The sequence below is a fragment of the Coregonus lavaretus genome, assembly GCF_964263955.1.
Source record: "Coregonus lavaretus genome assembly, chromosome: 39".
Lineage (NCBI taxonomy): Eukaryota > Metazoa > Chordata > Actinopteri > Salmoniformes > Salmonidae > Coregonus > Coregonus lavaretus.
Window position 1 is genome coordinate 9603057 of NC_140026.1, and position 16928 is coordinate 9619984.

Below are 16928 nucleotides of genomic sequence, written 5' to 3' on the forward strand. Positions count from 1 at the left end.
CCCTCCCTGTATAGATTGTATCAGCAGTCCAGTACTGTCACCAGAAGTGTATTGTCCACAGAGATCTAAAGGTGAGACACTACACACTATAGCATAACTGTGTGTGTGCGCCCTAGATGTCTCTTTGACCAAGTCCCGGCTCTATAAATGTCTCCCTCCCTCATTGTCCCAGAGACCGATCAGTCACCCAGCTGACCTGTTAACCTTTACACACACACACACACACACACAATGCGTTATTTCACTGTTACGCACCCTAACCCTAAAGCTCCGCTGAGTTTGTAGCTACGAGCCAGGGCTACAGGCTGATGCCATGCACTGAATAGCTTTAACCATGACCTTACATAGGGTCCGAACAGTTACTCACCCATAGGTATCCGTGTGTTCAAAGTTGTCTCTTGTCTGATGATGTCATCGTGTTCTATTTCACACTGCGTCAGAGCGTCAGCTCCAAGATCGCCTACCTGTTGCTAGGCAACACAGCCACGTATAGTTAAAAGTTATAATGCTCTGGGTTGTAGTCAGTCTTAACCACAGATCTAGGATCAGGTTACTTTAGTCCCTGTCTTAACCCTAATCATTATGGGAATCTTAATATCTGACCCTATATCAGAGGCTAGATTACGCTAGTCCATTTCCTACTGAGTGCCAGTCTGTTCGACTTGACAAGGAGTGACAAGGAGTTGATATAGTCATGATGGCACAGTCATGTTTAGCTTGAGTATGACAGCAGTGGAGAGTTGGCAAGAGCACAAACAGATCTGGGGCCAGGCTAACTGGCAAGAGCACAAACCGATCTGGGGCCAGGCTAACTGGCAAGAGCACAAACCGATCTGGGGCCAGGCTAACTGGCAAGAGCACAAACCGATCTGGGGCCAGGCTAACTGGCAAGAGCACAAACAGATCTGGGGCCAGGCTAACTGGCAAGAGCACAAACAGATCTGGGGCCAGGCTAACTGGCAAGAGCACAAACCGATCTGGGGCCAGGCTAACTGGCAAGAGCACAAACCGATCTGGGGCCAGGCTAACTGGTAACAAACAGATCTGGGGCCAGGCTAACTGGCAAGAGCACAAACCGATCTGGGGCCAGGCTAACTGGTAACAAACAGATCTGGGGCCAGGCTAACTGGTAACAAACAGATCTGGGGCCAGGCTAACTGGTAACAAACAGATCTGGGGCCAGGCTAACTGGTAACAAACAGATCTGGGGCCAGGCTAACTGGCAAGAGCACAAACCGATCTGGGGCCAGGCTAACTGGTAACAAACAGATCTGGGGCCAGGCTAACTGGCATCAAACAGATCTGGGGCCAGGCTAACAGGCAACAAACAGATCTGGGGCCAGGCCAACTGGCAACAAACAGATCTTGGGCCAGGCTAACTGGCAACAAACAGATCTGGGGCCAGGCTAACTGGCAACAAACAGATCTGGGGCCAGGCTAACTGGTAACAAACAGATCTGGGACCAGACTCCCCTGGGCCAATTGAGATATTGGGTGTGACGAACAAATGTCAGTTATCGTGTGACTACAGATGATCCATTATATTGACCAGATACTCAAGTGGCGGCTTATTGTTATGCCAGACACTCAAGATTGTAAAACGTTGCCAATTGCACAAAAATTGGAGTTGAGAAATAAATCAGCACTGGAAAGCTGGGATCCCCCACTGTTCAATAATTGCCATCAAAACTGTTGTATTTTCCAGAGATTGCATTTAGAAATGTTGCGCAGTGACATAGCTCATAAACAGCTTCGGGAATTAAAATCTGTTTTTTTAAACAGTGATATAGGCCTAGACTACAGAATATAATTATTACAATATTCATTTTTTATTTAACCAACAAGTGATTTGTGTAAATAATGTTCATGTCTTGACAAGCAAGCAACGCCATAGTGTAGGCCTATGTATCTTTCTTTGCTAATAATGACATTGCTGTGTCTGATATGGGAAAAAAAGGAGTTTGAAAATGTACTGGCCCAAGCGGGCCAATATGAAAAGTTGATTACCTGCTGGAGAAGACACAGTTATCTCTCTGGCTTCACCTCTCTGGTGTGACTCACACATTTCAGTTAAGTACTAAAGCTCCTGCCTTGGGCCAGTCAGTGTCATTTTGTAAATGCCGGATCTCTGTGACAAGACACATCGTTCACTCAAGTTGAGCTAAATCAGGCCAATGCTGTCTGAGATTTTTGCGTGTGACCGATCCACTGTCCCCTCCCCGATTTCATCATGGGGGACAATAAACGGATCCGGGACCAGGCTAACGGGGACCAGGCTAACGGGGACCAGGCTAACGGGGACCAGGCTAACGGGGACCAGGCTAACGGGGACCAGGCTAACGGGGACCAGGCTAACGGGGACCAGGCTAACGGGGAACTTATCTGCTCTTTGTTTGATGTTTGGACTCACTTCCTTTTTAGAAAATAGCAAACAAACTTTGCAGAGGGAATGAGAGAATAGAAAGGTTACTGAGTGCATCTGTCTCCCCTCTTCCCTCCTCCCTCTCCTCTCTCCCTACCAGGCTGAGAATCTACTCCTGGACGCTGACATGAACATCAAGATAGCAGACTTTGGCTTCAGTAATGAGTTTGTAATGGGCAGTAAGTTGGATACGTTCTGTGGCTCTCCTCCCTACGCCGCCCCTGAGCTGTTCCAGGGGAAGAAGTACGACGGACCAGAGGTGGACGTCTGGAGCCTGGGGGTCATCCTATATACCCTAGTGTCAGGGTCGCTGCCCTTCGATGGACAGAACCTCAAGGTGTGTGTGGGGAGATGGAGGGGCAGGTGGGTGGGTGAGTTAGTGACCTAGAGAGGTGTGTGAAATAGTGATGGAGAGAGGTGTGTGAGAGAGAGGTATGTGAGATCTTGAGATTTGTAACGACTGTATTCTGTTCTACAGACTGACCCCTGACCCTTAACACCTGACCTCTAACACCTAATCGCTATTCTCTGTCTCCCCCTATAGGAGTTGAGAGAGCATGTGTTTAGGGGGGAAATCACCTAGAGATTGATAGAGGCCTCTAGTGACCAAAAGGCAGTATCGGCATGGGCAGCGCCATTGAGGGTTTCCACCATTTTAATGTAGTCAACTGGGAGGCACTTCCAACTTCATTGGCTGATCCCTCCTGGTGACCCTGTTGGAGTCATGTCCAACCGTGTCATCAGGAGGGATCAGCCAATCGGGAAGAAGAAAATAGCCTCAATGGTGCTGCCCATGCTGTCACAGATGCTATAATGGCACAGATACAAAGATGAGTCCTCTATCTATCTCTATGGAAATACCTTATCCCGTTCTACATGTCTACAGACTGACCTCTAACCTCTCCTCTCTGTCTCCCCCTATAGGAGTTGAGAGAGCGCGTGTTGAGGGGGAAGTACCGTATCCCGTTCTACATGTCTACAGACTGTGAGAACCTACTGAAGAAGTTCCTGATCCTCAACCCCACCAAGAGAGGCAGCCTGGAGGTCCGTCAGTCACCTTTAACCCCTGACCTCTGTGACCCCTCACCTTTGACCCCTGACATGTCACCTGGCTATAAAGTGTTTCCTAACCTGAATATCTAAATACTTCCTATTTTCTTTGCGTTAACTACAGTTGTCACTCTTGCTAACCACTATTCCTCTCTCTGTTCTCCTCTCCTCCTTTTCTTAATCACACCCTTTCCTCTCTTCCCCCCCTCCTCTCTTCCCCCCCTCCTCTCTTCCCCCCCTCCTCTCTTCCCCCCCTCCTCTCTTCCCCCCCCTCCTCTCTTCCCCCCCTCCTCTCTTCCCCCCCTCCTCTCTTCCCCCCCTCCTCTCTTCCCCCCTCCTCTCTTCCCTCCCCTCCTCTCTTCCCCCTCCTCTCTTCCCCCCCTCCTCTCTTCCCCCCCTCCTCTCTTCCCCCCCTCCTCTCTTCCCCCCCTCCTCTCTTCCCCCCCCTCCTCTCTTACCCCTCCTCTCTTACCCCTCCTCTCTTCCCCCTCCTCTCTTCCCCCCCTCCTCTCTTCCCCCCTCCTCTCTTCCCCCCCTCCTCTCTTCCCTCCCTCCTCTCTTCCCCCCTCCTCTCTTCTCCTCTCTTCCCCCTCCTCTCCTCCTCTCTTCCCCCTCCTCTCTTCCCCCTCCTCTGCTCTCTTCCCCTCCTCTGCTCTCTTCCCCTCCTCTGCTCTCTTCCCCTCCTCTGCTCTCTTCTCCTCCTCTGCTCTCTTCCTCCTCCTCTCTTCCCCCCTCCTCTTCTCCTCCTCTCTTCTCCTCCTCTGCTCTCTTCTCCTCCTCTGCTCTCTTCCTCCTCCCCTATTCTCCTCCTCTCTTCCCCTCCTCTGTTCTCTTCTCCTCCTCTGCTCTCTTCTCCTCCTCTGCTCTCTTCCCCTCCTCTGCTCTCTTCCCCTTCTCCTCTCTTCTCCTCCTCTGCTCTCTTCTCCTCTCCTCCCCGCTTCCCCCCAGCAGCAGATAATGAAGGATAGATGGATGAATGTGGGTCATGAGGAGGAGGAGTTAAAACCTTACATAGAACCCATGCCTGACTACAAGGACCCCAAGAGAACAGGTACACACCCTCTGAAACACCCTCCACACACGCACACCAGCCTCAAATAGCGCTCATAGATTTGTTTCATTGTATGTACTGTATAATACTAATAATATGTGTGTGTAGAGATCATGATTCAGATGGGTTACTCCATGGAGGAGGTGCAGGACTCGCTGGTCAACCAGAAATACAACGAAGTCATGGCCACATATCTACTGCTGGACTATACAAACCACGAGGTACACTCACACACACTACACACACACTACACACACACACACACACACACACACACTACACACACACACACACACACACACACACACTACACACACACACACACACACACACACACACACACACTACACAAACACACACACACTACACAAACTCTCTCTCTCTCTCTCTGTCTCTCTCTTTCTCTTTTTCTCTCTTCTCTCTCCTCTCTCTCTCTCTCTGATGGATTCTCTCCTTTCCTGTTCTCCAGCTGGATGAGGGTATCATTAAGCCCCGCCCAGGAAATGAACTCTCCAACAGTAACGCCCCCTCCCCGCCCAGCAAGGTGCAGCGCAGCGTATCGTCCAACCAGAAACCTCGCAGAGCCACTGACCAGGGTGAGATAAGTGTGTTTGATTGGAGGGGAGGAAGGAAGTATGAGATAATGAATTCGGTGCCCCTAGATGCTGATCCTGGGTCAGTTCAGCATTTTCCCCACTAATGGTTAAAGGGGCAGTGTAGTCAAAAACGTGATTTTCCTGTGTTTTATATGTATCTCCACCCTATGAGGTTGGAATAATACTTTGAAATAGTGAAAATTCTGATCATGCACTTTTAGTGGAAGATGTTTGGCTGGGTGTTTTTTTTAATTTATTTTTTGGGACCGCCTGGCGACATCACCAGAGAATGTGAGCGGAATGGAGCGGGGAGTGGAGTGGAGCGGGGAGTGGAGTGGAGCGGGGAGTGGAGCGGGGAGTGGAGCGGGGAGTGGAGCGGAGCGGGGCGGGGCGGGGAGCGGAGCGGGGCGGGGAGCGGGGCGGGGAGCGGAGCGGGGAGTGGAGCCCAGTTTGACTGGAGCGGGATTCCCAAAGGCTGGAGTGGCGGCCTTCTCGCCCGCTCTAATTTCGCTCCAGTAGGGCTCACCTCAAGAGCTCAGGGCACGCCGTCCCAGCATGCATCTGTAGGCTACTTGTGTGCTGCCAATAGCCCCTTGCTTTAGCTACTGTCATGGAGTTGGCTAAATATATTCATAAAGAAACTAATAAAACTCACAGGTGCTAAATCAAGGTGACTTACAAAGATGAGGACCAAGAGCAAGCGAGGGAGTGCGGTGATGTAGTGTCCACAACTAAATAATCATTGTGGAATCTGAAAAGACACGTATCCCGAAAGCATGATGGTATACTTACTACGTGCACACGCTAAAAGAAAGGAAGGAGCTGGGTAGATAACTAACTGTGTCATTGTAGCAAAGTATTTATAAACTAAATATCTGATCTCTTAAACGTTTCCTTCATTTTTGTTCTATTATGTATACAATAGGCCATAATTGAGTTTGGCCCCATCTCTGAGAAGTAGAAGTGAATGGAGGAAGAGCTTTCCGTTTTGATTGGGTTATTTTGCCTAAAAACCTTTAGGCCTACCTATATAAAAAAAACTGCATCTCTGCCCAGCCTGGCAAGGGTGGCATCCCCAGTGACTCTGCAAGCGCAGAGAGGATGTTCTCCGAGCGCAGAGAGGATGTTCTCCGAGCGCAGAGAGGATGTTCTCCGAGCGCAGAGAGGATGTTCTCCGAGCGCAGAGAGGATGTTCTCCGAGCGCAGAGAGGATGTTCTCCGAGCGCAGAGAGGATGTTCTCCGAGCGCAGAGAGGATGTTCTCCGAGCGCAGAGAGGATGTTCTCCGAGCGCAGAGAGGATGTTCTCCGAGCGCAGAGAGGATGTTCTCCGAGCGCAGAGAGGATGTTCTCCGAGCGCAGAGAGGATGTTCTCCGAGCGCAGAGAGGATGTTCTCCGAGCGCAGAGAGGATGTTCTCCGAGCGCAGAGAGGATGTTCTCCGAGCGCAGAGAGGATGTTCTCCGAGCGCAGAGAGGATGTTCTCCGAGCGCAGAGAGGATGTTCTCCGAGCGCAGAGAGGATGTTCTCCGCTGCTGGCCTGCTCTCCAGTCACCATGACATGAGCCTGAACTCAGGCCAAACTGGTGTTTCTAAAAATGAATTCAAAGGCACTGAGCCTATTAAGGCATTTTTTCGTTTTTTAAATTGTATTTAACTCTTAAGTCACAGCCTATATGGCGCAATCTATAGACTATAATGATTTAAAACAACTAAATGTTGTTTAAATGCTGAGCGCTTAATGTCCCTGGACTCCCTACCAGCCTAGTGTGTCGCACTCACAAATGTTTCACAATGTATTTCTTTGTAGAGTATAACCTTGAAATAATATAGGCTAAATAATTCATTTTCGTTCCTTCTTAGGCTCCCTGTCTGGCTCCTGACCTATTTAAAGTGTTTTTATGCTGTTTAATACGACATGAGCGTTGAGTGGGATTTCCGACTGCTCAACTCCGCTCTCATACTCTGATCACCAGGCAGGATAAGTTAATAGACCAATAACAAAGGGTTTGCCCTCCTCTCGGCCAATAACAGCTGGTTTTCAGGTTACACATCCTTCCCATTAGGCTCTCTCTGACCAATCCCAGACAGTCTAAATTCTTGCTTGAGAAATAGCATTTTGCTAAGAAGCTATTTGTTGTTTGTTTTTGGCTGTTTTAATTGAAAACAATCACAGTAAGGTACTTAATTGTTACCCAGAAATTATTTGATATCGAGAAAAAATTATTGCTGTATTGGACCTTTTTAAAGTTCGGATTGGGGGAGGGGAAGCTGATCCTAGATATGAAGCTAGTTCGGATTGGGGGAGGGGAAGCTGATCCTAGATATGAAGCTAGTTCGGATTGGGGGAGGGGAAGCTGATCCTAGATATGAAGCTAGTTCGGATTGGGGGAGGGGAAGCTGATCCTAGATATGAAGCTAGTTCGGATTGGGGGAGGGGAAGCTGATCCTAGATATGAAGCTAGTTCGGATTGGGGGAGGGGAAGCTGATCCTAGATATGAAGCTAGTTCGGATTGGGGGAGGGGAAGCTGATCCTAGATATGAAGCTAGTTCGGATTGGGGGAGAGGAAGCTGATCCTAGATATGAAGCTAGTTCGGATTGGGGGAGGGGAAGCTGATCCTAGATATGAAGCTAGTTCGGATTGGGGGAGGGGAAGCTGATCCTAGATATGAAGCTAGTTCGGATTGGGGGAGGGGAAGCTGATCCTAGATATGAAGCTAGTTCGGATTGGGGGAGGGGAAGCTGATCCTAGATATGAAGCTAGTTCGGATTGGGGGAGGGGAAGCTGATCCTAGATATGAAGCTAGTTCGGATTGGGGGAGGGGAAGCTGATCCTAGATATGAAGCCAGTTCGGATTGGGGGAGGGGAAGCTGATCCTAGATATGAAGCTAGAGGGGGATGAAATTATGGCATAGGTGCCTATGTACTTATTTCAGTCTCCCTCTCCCTCTCCCCCTGTCTCACTCTCTCCGTCTGTCTCTCTCAGGGTCTTCTGCCAGGGGGCGTGGCCAGAGTGATAACCAGGAGGATTCTGTGAGGAAAGGATCTGGCAGCTCGGCCAAAGTTTCGGCCAGTCCGCTGGTCTCCGACCGCAAGAAGAGTGCCACACCCTCTACCGTGAGCACACACTCCACACCACACACGCACACCACACGCACACCACACACACACATGAATTATGGGTGCGTGGTTCCAATTGATGTCTTGTTGACATTGTTCTATACCACGATTATACCCTGTCCTCTTGGTCTCTCTCTCCCCTCTCCCTCTCCCCCCCCCCTCTCTCTCCCTCCCCCCTCTCTCTCTCCCTCCCCCCTCTTTCTCTCTCCCCTCTCTCTCTCTCTCCCCTCTCTCTCTCTCCCCTCTCTCTCTCTCTCTCCCCTCTCTCTCTCTCCCCCCTCTCTCTCTCTCTCCCCCCCTCTCTCTCTCTCTACCCCCCTCTCTCTCTCTCTCGCTCTCTACAGAATAGCATATTGTCGAGTGGTACGGGTCGCAGCAGAAACTCTCCTCTCTCTGAGAGAGCTTCGCTGGGCCAGGGGGTACAGAACGGCAAAGACAGGTACCCCCACACACACACACAGACACAGACACACACACACACACAGACACACACAGACACAGACACACACAGACAGAGCTCCGGCTGCTATTCCTTGCAAGGTTTTAGTCCCCAGCCGCTTGCCAGTTGGCCCAGGCCGGCATGGTGAGCCGTCCTGGGCATGGAAATCATCCATCAGTGGGGATTTAGGCCTGATTAGATCACCTAGTAGACTAGGATTACTGGCTACACGACAGGCTGGTTGACACACGCGAGGATGGATACACACACACACACACACACACACACACACACACACACACACCCTTACTTGTAGCCATTAGACTCTCTTCCTCCCTTCACTTCTACGTTTATCTTTAAGAAGATACAGTACTATCCCTCCCTGCCATCTCTGTTTTTCCTCCCTGCCAACTGTCAGTTCTCTCTACCTTTCCAACTGTCAGTTCTCTCTACCTTTCCAACTGTCAGTTCTCTCTACCTTTCCAACTGTCAGTTCTCTCTACCTTTCCAACTGTCAGTTCTCTCTACCTTTCCAACTGTCAGTTCTCTCTACCTTTCCAACTGTCAGTTCTCTCTACCTTTCCAACTGTCAGTTCTCTCTACCTTTCCAACTGTCAGTTCTCTCTACCTTTCCAACTGTCAGTTCTCTCTACCTTTCCAACTGTCAGTTCTCTCTACCTTTCCAACTGTCAGTTCTCTCTACCTTTCCAACTGTCAGTTCTCTTCTCTCGGTAAAACAGATGCATACACATGCCCTGCAAGTCTACACACACACACACTTCAACCTGCCATATGCTGTATGTATCCACTAGCTATGCATTAACCACAATGCATAACCATGGCTGAAATTTGATTCAGTGCATTCTGCCCATTGGAATCATCATTTAAAAAATGAATAATTAATATTTTGAATAATGTACTTCATATTGAAATCATTGTCATAAAATAAGCATCTTAAACGGACACATTTAAAATGATTATTTTGAAGTGTTTTGATTCTAAATCTATTAAGTGTGTTTCTTCTATGTAGAACTGCACTCTACCCTGGTTATCATGCTTCATCATTTAAATGGCACCCTATTCCCTATGTAGTGCACTACTTATGGCTAACCCTACATGGCTCATGTTCAAAAGTAGTGTGCTACATAGGGAATAGGGTGTGATTTGACACTAAGTGTCATTAGATTGTCCCAAATGGCACCCTAACCCCTATATATTGGGCCCTGGTCAAAGGTAGTGCACTATATAGGGAATATGGTGCCATTTTAGACGCATACCATGTCATGTTGACATTAGCTTGTGTTGATCATCATTAACCTAAATGCAGTGTTGAGTTGTGCCCCCCTCCCTCCCTCTCCCCCCTCCCTCCCTCTCTTCCCCCCCTCCCTCCCTCTCTTCCCTCCCTCTCTCCCTCTCTTCCCTCCCTCTCTTCCCCCCCCCCTCCCTCTCTTCCCCCCCTCCCTCCCTCTCTTCCCCCCCTCCCTCCCTCTCTTCCCTCCCTCTCTTCCCCCCCTCCCTCCCTCTCTTCCCCCCCTCCCTCCCTCTCTTCCCCCCCCCTCCCTCCCTCCCTCTCTTCCCCCCCCTCCCTCCCTCCCTCTCTTCCCCCCCCTCCCTCCCTCCCTCTCTTCCCCCCCCTCCCTCCCTCTCTTCCCCCCCTCCCCCTCTCTTCTTCCCTCCCTCTCTTCTCCCCTTCCCCCTTCTCCCCCCCTCCCTCCCCCTCTTCTCCCCTCCCTCCCCCTCTTCTCCCCTCCCTCCATCCCGCTCTTCCCTCCCTCCCTCCCTCCCTCCCTCCCTCCCGCTCTTCTCTCCCTCTTCCCCTTCCTCTCTCCCTCCCTCTCTTCTCTCTCTCTCTCTCTCTCTCTCTCTCTTCTCTCTCTCTCTCTGTCTCTCTCTCTCTCTCTCTCTCTGTCTCTCTCTGTCTCTCTCTCTCTCTCTCTCTCTCTCTCTCTCTCTCTCTCTCTCTCTCTGTCTCTGTCTCTGTCTCTGTCTCTGTCTCTCTCTCTCTCTCTCTCTCTCTGTATAAAGGGAGACTTGTGATGGAATATTAACTGTTGGTGGTGTGTGTTGTAAGGGTCTGCAGACTGCCTCTAGTTGGCTTAACACACACACACAACCTCCAGTCCTCAGCCTGAATGAATACTGTTATTTTTCCACCACAAGCCATGCTAATCCCTGTCCGTCTGTCTGTCGGTCTTTCCTCTCCTTTGTGCTATGTATGGCTGTTCTGTCACTATGTAATCAGCAGTCTGTTGCTTTGACCTCCATTGAACCTTCTCTCTCTGTCTCTCTCTCTCTCTCTTGCTGTCTCTCTCTCTCTTGCTGTCTCTCTCTCTCTCTTGCTGTCTCTCTCTCTCTCTTGCTGTCTCTCTCTCTCTCTTGCTCTCTCTCTCTCTCTCTTGCTGTCTCTCTCTCTCTTGCTGTCTCTCTCTCTCTCTCGCTGTCTCTCTCTCTCTTGCTGTCTCTCTCTCTCTTGCTGTCTCTCTCTCTTGCTGTCTCTCTCTCTCTCGCTGTCTCTCTCTCTCGCTGTCTCTCTCTCTCTCGCTGTCTCTCTCTAGCTGTCTCTCTCTCTCTCTCTCTCTGTCTCTCTCTCTCTCTGTCTCTCTCTCTCTCTTTCTCGCTGTCTCTCTCTCTCGCTGTCTCTCTCTCTCCCTCTCTCTGTCTCTCTCTGTGTTTGAGCTCTTGTCAACAACTTTCTACTTCTGCTCCCCGTTGTGTTTGTTAGACTCTCTTCCTCCCTTCACTTCTACGTTTATCTTTAAGAAGATACAGTACTATCCCTCCCTGCCATCTCTGTTTTTCCTCCCTGCCAACTGTCAGTTCTCTCTACCTTTCCAACTGTCAGTTCTCTCTACCTTTCCAACTGTCAGTTCTCTCTACCTTTCCAACTGTCAGTTCTCTCTACCTTTCCAACTGTCAGTTCTCTCTACCTTTCCAACTGTCAGTTCTCTCTACCTTTCCAACTGTCAGTTCTCTCTACCTTTCCAACTGTCAGTTCTCTCTACCTTTCCAACTGTCAGTTCTCTCTACCTTTCCAACTGTCAGTTCTCTCTACCTTTCCAACTGTCAGTTCTCTCTACCTTTCCAACTGTCAGTTCTCTCTACCTTTCCAACTGTCAGTTCTCTCTACCTTTCCAACTGTCAGTTCTCTCTACCTTTCCAACTGTCAGTTCTCTCTACCTTTCCAACTGTCAGTTCTCTCTACCTTTCCAACTGTCAGTTCTCTCTACCTTTCCAACTGTCAGTTCTCTCTACCTTTCCAACTGTCAGTTCTCTTCTCTCGGTAAAACAGATGCATACACATGCCCTGCAAGTCTACACACACACACACACAAGTCTATTTCCACTCTTTTGCTCCTGTCCTCTCTCCCCTTCTCATCCCTCTCCTCTCCCGTCCCCTCCCCTATGCTGCAAGTTTAAAGTTTTGCTCCTCCTAACCATGCTTTTCCCATCCCATCCACGCCCTGCCCACCCTCACGCACTCCCGCCCTGCTTGTGTGTGTGTCGGGCGGGCGCTCCCCTCCCCCTACCAGCCTGAACACCCCTGGGTCCCGAGCCTCCACCGCATCTGCTGCTGCCGTCCTCTCCTCCTCCTCCTCCTCCTCTTCCTCCCGTCCCCGCCACCACAAGTCTCTGTCCACCTCCAACCACCCCTGTCCACCCCCCGGTCCCGGCTCTGACTTCCACGCACCGCCTCACGCACCGCACCACCGGCCCAGGCAAGTGGCCTCTAACCCCCATACAACACCCTGCTAGACCCCCTCCCTGGAGCCCCGGGTCTGGAGGGGAGAGGGATGGAGAGAAAGGAGAGCGAGAGAGTGAAAGAGAAGAGAGAGAGAGAGAAGAGAGAGAAAGAAGGAAGAGAGAGAGCGAGGGAGCGAGAGGGAGAGGGAGGTTTTTGAGAGGCAGGGAGAGTAGAGAGACAGGCGTGGAGAGACAGAGACAGACCCAGTGAAGAGATGAGGGGGGAATGTGTAAACGCTTGGGCTCTTTCTCAATGTCTTTTTGTGATTCCTCGCCGCCGCCTCAACCGTATTTGAGGAGAAAGTCCCTCCCCTCTGACCTTCTTCTCCAATGGGTTTTGACAAGGACACGAGGAGAGAGGATGCAAGGAATTTAGAAAATATTAATTGAGAAAGATCCTGAGAGAGCGAACAGGACGATGGTTTGTGAGAGGGAGGGAGTGAGTTTGACTCACTAACTGTAAGTCGCTCTGGATAAGAGCGTCTGCTAAATGACTAAAAATGTAAAAATAGAAATGACTGAATGAATGAATGACTGAATGATCAATGCTTCCAGTCTAAAGAGACAGGTAAGGGTGTTAGACTGGTTTAAATGCATCTCTGTCTCTCAGATGCATCCAGTCCCTCAGATCAGTCATCGACATGCCCCGAATACAACAGGTGTAGACCTTACAGTGAAATGCTTACTGACAAGCCCTTAACCAACAATGCAGTTAAAAAAGAAAAGAAAAAAAGTGTTAAGTAAAAAATAGATAAGTAAAAAATAAAAGCAAATAACTAAAGAGCAGCAGTAAAATAAAATAAAAGTAGGGAGGCTATATACAGGGGAGTACCGGTACAGAGTCAATGTGGGGGGGCACCGGCTAGTCGAGGTAATTGAGGTATTATGTACATGTAGGTAGAGTTAAAGTGACTATGCATAAATAATAAACAGAGTAGCAGCAGCGTAAAAGAGGGGGATGGGGTGGGGGGCAATGCAAATAGTCCGGGTAGCCATGATTAGCTGTTCATGACTTATGGCTTGTGGGTAGAAGCTGTTAAGGAGCCTTTTGGACCTAGACTTGTCACTCCAGTGCCGCTTGCCGTGCGGTAGCAGAGAGAACAGTCTATGACTAGGGTGGCTGGAGTCTTTGACAATTTTGAAGGCCTTCCTCTGACACCGCCTGGTATAGAGGTCCTGGATGGCAGGAAGCTTGGCCCCAGTGATGTACTGGGCCGTACACACTACCCTCTGTAGTGCCTTGCGGTCGGAGGCCGAGCAGTTGCCATACCAGGCGGTGATGCAACCAGTCAGGATAATCTTGAAGGTGCAGCTGTAGAACTTTTTGAGGATCTGAAGACCCATGCCAAATCTTTTCAGTCTCCTGAGGGGGAATAGGCTTTGTCGTGCCCTCTTCACGACTTTCTAGGTGTGTTTGGACCATGATAGTTTGGTGATGAGGACACCAAGGAACTTGAAGCTCTCAACCTGTTCCACTACAGCCCCGTCGATGAGAATGGGGGGGTGCTCAGTCTTCTTTTTTTTCCTGTAGTCTATAATAATCTCCTTTGTCTTGATCACGTTGAGGGAGAGGTTGTTATCCTGGCACCACACGGCCAGGTCTCTGACCTCCTCCCTATAGGCTGTCTCATCATTGTCAGTGATCAGGCCTACCACTGTTGTGTCGTCGGCAAACTTAATGATGGTGTTGGAGTCGTGCCTGGCCATGCAGTCATGGGTGAACAGGGAGTACAGGAGGGGACTGAGCAAGCACCCCTGAGGGGCCCCTGTGTTGAGGATCAGCGTGGCAGATGTGTTGTTACCTACCCTTACCACCTGGGGGGCGGCCCGTCAGGGAGTCCAGGATCCAGTTGCAGAGGGAGGTGTTTAGTCCCAGGGTCCTTAGCTTAGTGATGAGCTTTGAGGGCACTATGGTGTTGAACGCTGAGCTGTAGTCAATTAATAGCATTCTCACGTAGGTGTTCCTCTTGTCCATGTGGGAAAGGGCAGTGTGGAGTGCAATAGAGATTGCATCATCTGTGGATCTGTTGGGGCGGTATGCAAATTGGAGTGGGTCTAGGGTTTCTGGGATAATGGTGTTGATGTGAGCCATGACCAGCCTTTCAAAGCACTTCATGGCTACAGACGTGGGTGCTACGGGTCGGTAGTCATTTAGGCAGGTTACCTTAGTGTTCTTGGGCACAGGGACTATGGTGGTCTGCTTGAAACATGTTGGTATTACAGACTTAGTCAGGGACATGTTGAAAATGTCAGTGAAGACACTTTCCAGTTGGTCAGCGCATGCTTGGAGTACACGTCCTGGTAATCCGTCTGGCCCTGCGGCCTTGTGAATTCTGACCTGCTTAAAACTCTTACTCACATCGGCTACGGAGAGCGTGATCACATAGTCATCCGGAACAGCTGGTGCTCTCATGCATGCTTCAGTGTTGCTTGCCTCGAAGCGAGCATAGAAGTGGTTTAGCTCGTCTGGTAGGCTTGTGTCACTGGGAAGCTCGCAGCTGGGCTTCCCTTTGTAGTCTGTAATAATCGTTTTCGAGCCCTGCCACATCCGATGAGCATCAGAGCCGGTGTAGTACGATTAAATGTAAGTCCTGTATTGACTCTTTGCCTGTTTGATGGTTCGTCGGAGGGCATAGCGGGATTTCAAATAAGCGTCCGGGCTAGAGACCCGCTCCTTGAAAGCGGCAGCTCTACCCTTTAGCGGATGTTGCCTGTAATCCATGGCTTCTGGTTGGGGTATGTACGTACGGTCACTGTGGGGACAAACACACAAACAACTCTGTCAACCCCTGAACTAAAAAGGAAGACGCTCATTTGACGTTCTCCTTCTCCTGGTGTTTGTTCAGCTTCTCCTGGTGTTAATGTTGAAGTCCTGGTCTGTTGCACGCAGTAAGCTTGGGCTGTTCAGAACCTGATTGGGAAACCTGGAGAGAAGCAGGGTTCTCCACAGGATTTTTTTTTACAAGGTGGTGCTGCCGAGTATGGCGGGGACACGGGGTACGGCGGAGACACGGGGTACGGCGAAGTACGGCAGTGCTCTGTTTGGACTAAGAGATTTGTTCGTTTTTGAACACCTGTAACTGCCATTTACTGCAATCTAGAACAAAACACAAACCAGTAGTAAATGTACAGTAAGTAGGTGGAGAGGGTTTTAGGGAATAGCAGAATACAGTAAATGTACAGTAAGTAGGTGGAGAGGGTTTTAGGGAATAGCAGAATACAGTAAATGTACAGTAAGTAGGTTGAGAGGGTTTTAGGGAATAGCAGAATACAGTAAGTAGGTGGAGAGGGTTTTAGGGAATAGCAGAATACAGTAAATGTACAGTAAGTAGGTGGAGAGGGTTTTAGGGAATAGCAGAATACAGTAAATGTACAGTAAGTAGGTGGAGAGGGTTTTAGGGAATAGCAGAATACAGTAAATGTACAGTAAGTAGGTGGAGAGGGTTTTAGGGAATAGCAGAATACAGTAAATGTACAGTAAGTAGGTGGAGAGGGTTTTAGGGAATAGCAGAATACAGTAAATGTACAGTAAGTAGGTGGAGAGGGTTTTAGGGAATAGCAGAATACAGTAAAGGTACAGTAAGTAGGTGGAGAGGGTTTTAGGGAATAGCAGAATACAGTAAATGTACAGTAATTAGGCAAGGTGGGCCTGAGAGACTCACAGGATATTGGTATCCACATTTTTAAACTACTATTCCCCCAAAATGTAATTTTTGTTACATAAATGCACTGTAATTTAAGCTTTAAAGGTCCAATGTGGACGTTTTTATCTCAATATCAAAGGATTTCTGGGTAATAATTAAGTACGTTACTTTGATTGTTTTCCATTAAAATTGTCAAAAACAAACAAAAATAGCTTCTTAGCAAAGAGCAATTTCTCAACAAGAATTTTGCTTGGACTGTCTGGGAGTGGAAAACTAGCTGTTATTGACAGAGGTTTGAAATAGGGGTGTGAAGAAATCCCTAATAACTTTTTTTTTTTTAAATACAAAATGTAAATCCCAGTGCAGCTGGCTGGCCTGCTCTTTCTCTTCACTAATGATGCCAGTGTGTGTTCAGTCTTCAGTCTGTTGCCTGTAGAATATACTATCCTATTCATTGATGATAGGCCCTGCTTTACTGAAGTTGTGAGACATTACAAGCCAAGAAATTGTGAAATACAGAATTCCATTGTGAGATTCAGCTTTTGATTATTGATAGATAGGCCTAGTGCACGGTACTGACTGTCTGCCTGGTGACCGACCTGCCTATACTGATAGATAGGCCTAGTGCACGGTTCTGACTGTCTGTCTGGTGGCTGACCTGCCTATACTGATAGATAGGCCTAGTGCACGGTTCTGTCTGTCTGTCTGGTGGCTGACCTGCCTATACTGATAGATAGGCCTAGTGCAGGGTTCTGACTGTCTGGTGGCTGACCTGCCTATACTGATAGATAGGCCTAGTGCACGGTTCTGACTGTCTGTCTGGTGGCTGACCTGCCTATACTGATAGATAGGCCTAGTGCACGGT

At 49.2% G+C, this 16928-nt stretch overlaps 1 protein-coding gene across 4 annotated transcripts in view; it reads left to right on the forward strand.

Moving 5' to 3' along the window:
• Positions 1 to 16928, forward strand: part of mark2b (MAP/microtubule affinity-regulating kinase 2b) — a 79938-nt gene that overhangs the window by 48010 nt on the left and 15000 nt on the right. For 3 of the 4 annotated variants that reach the window (XM_084155878.1, XM_084155879.1, XM_084155880.1), the window contains exons 7-15: positions 15 to 71; positions 2523 to 2759; positions 3347 to 3466; positions 4424 to 4523; positions 4632 to 4744; positions 4993 to 5119; positions 8106 to 8236; positions 8584 to 8678; positions 12209 to 12394. In XM_084155878.1, the coding sequence (XP_084012004.1) occupies positions 15 to 71; positions 2523 to 2759; positions 3347 to 3466; positions 4424 to 4523; positions 4632 to 4744; positions 4993 to 5119; positions 8106 to 8236; positions 8584 to 8678; positions 12209 to 12394 (1166 nt within the window). The remainder of the gene's footprint in view (positions 1 to 14; positions 72 to 2522; positions 2760 to 3346; positions 3467 to 4423; positions 4524 to 4631; positions 4745 to 4992; positions 5120 to 8105; positions 8237 to 8583; positions 8679 to 12208; positions 12395 to 16928) is intronic. The other variant, XM_084155881.1, reaches the window with a different exon arrangement.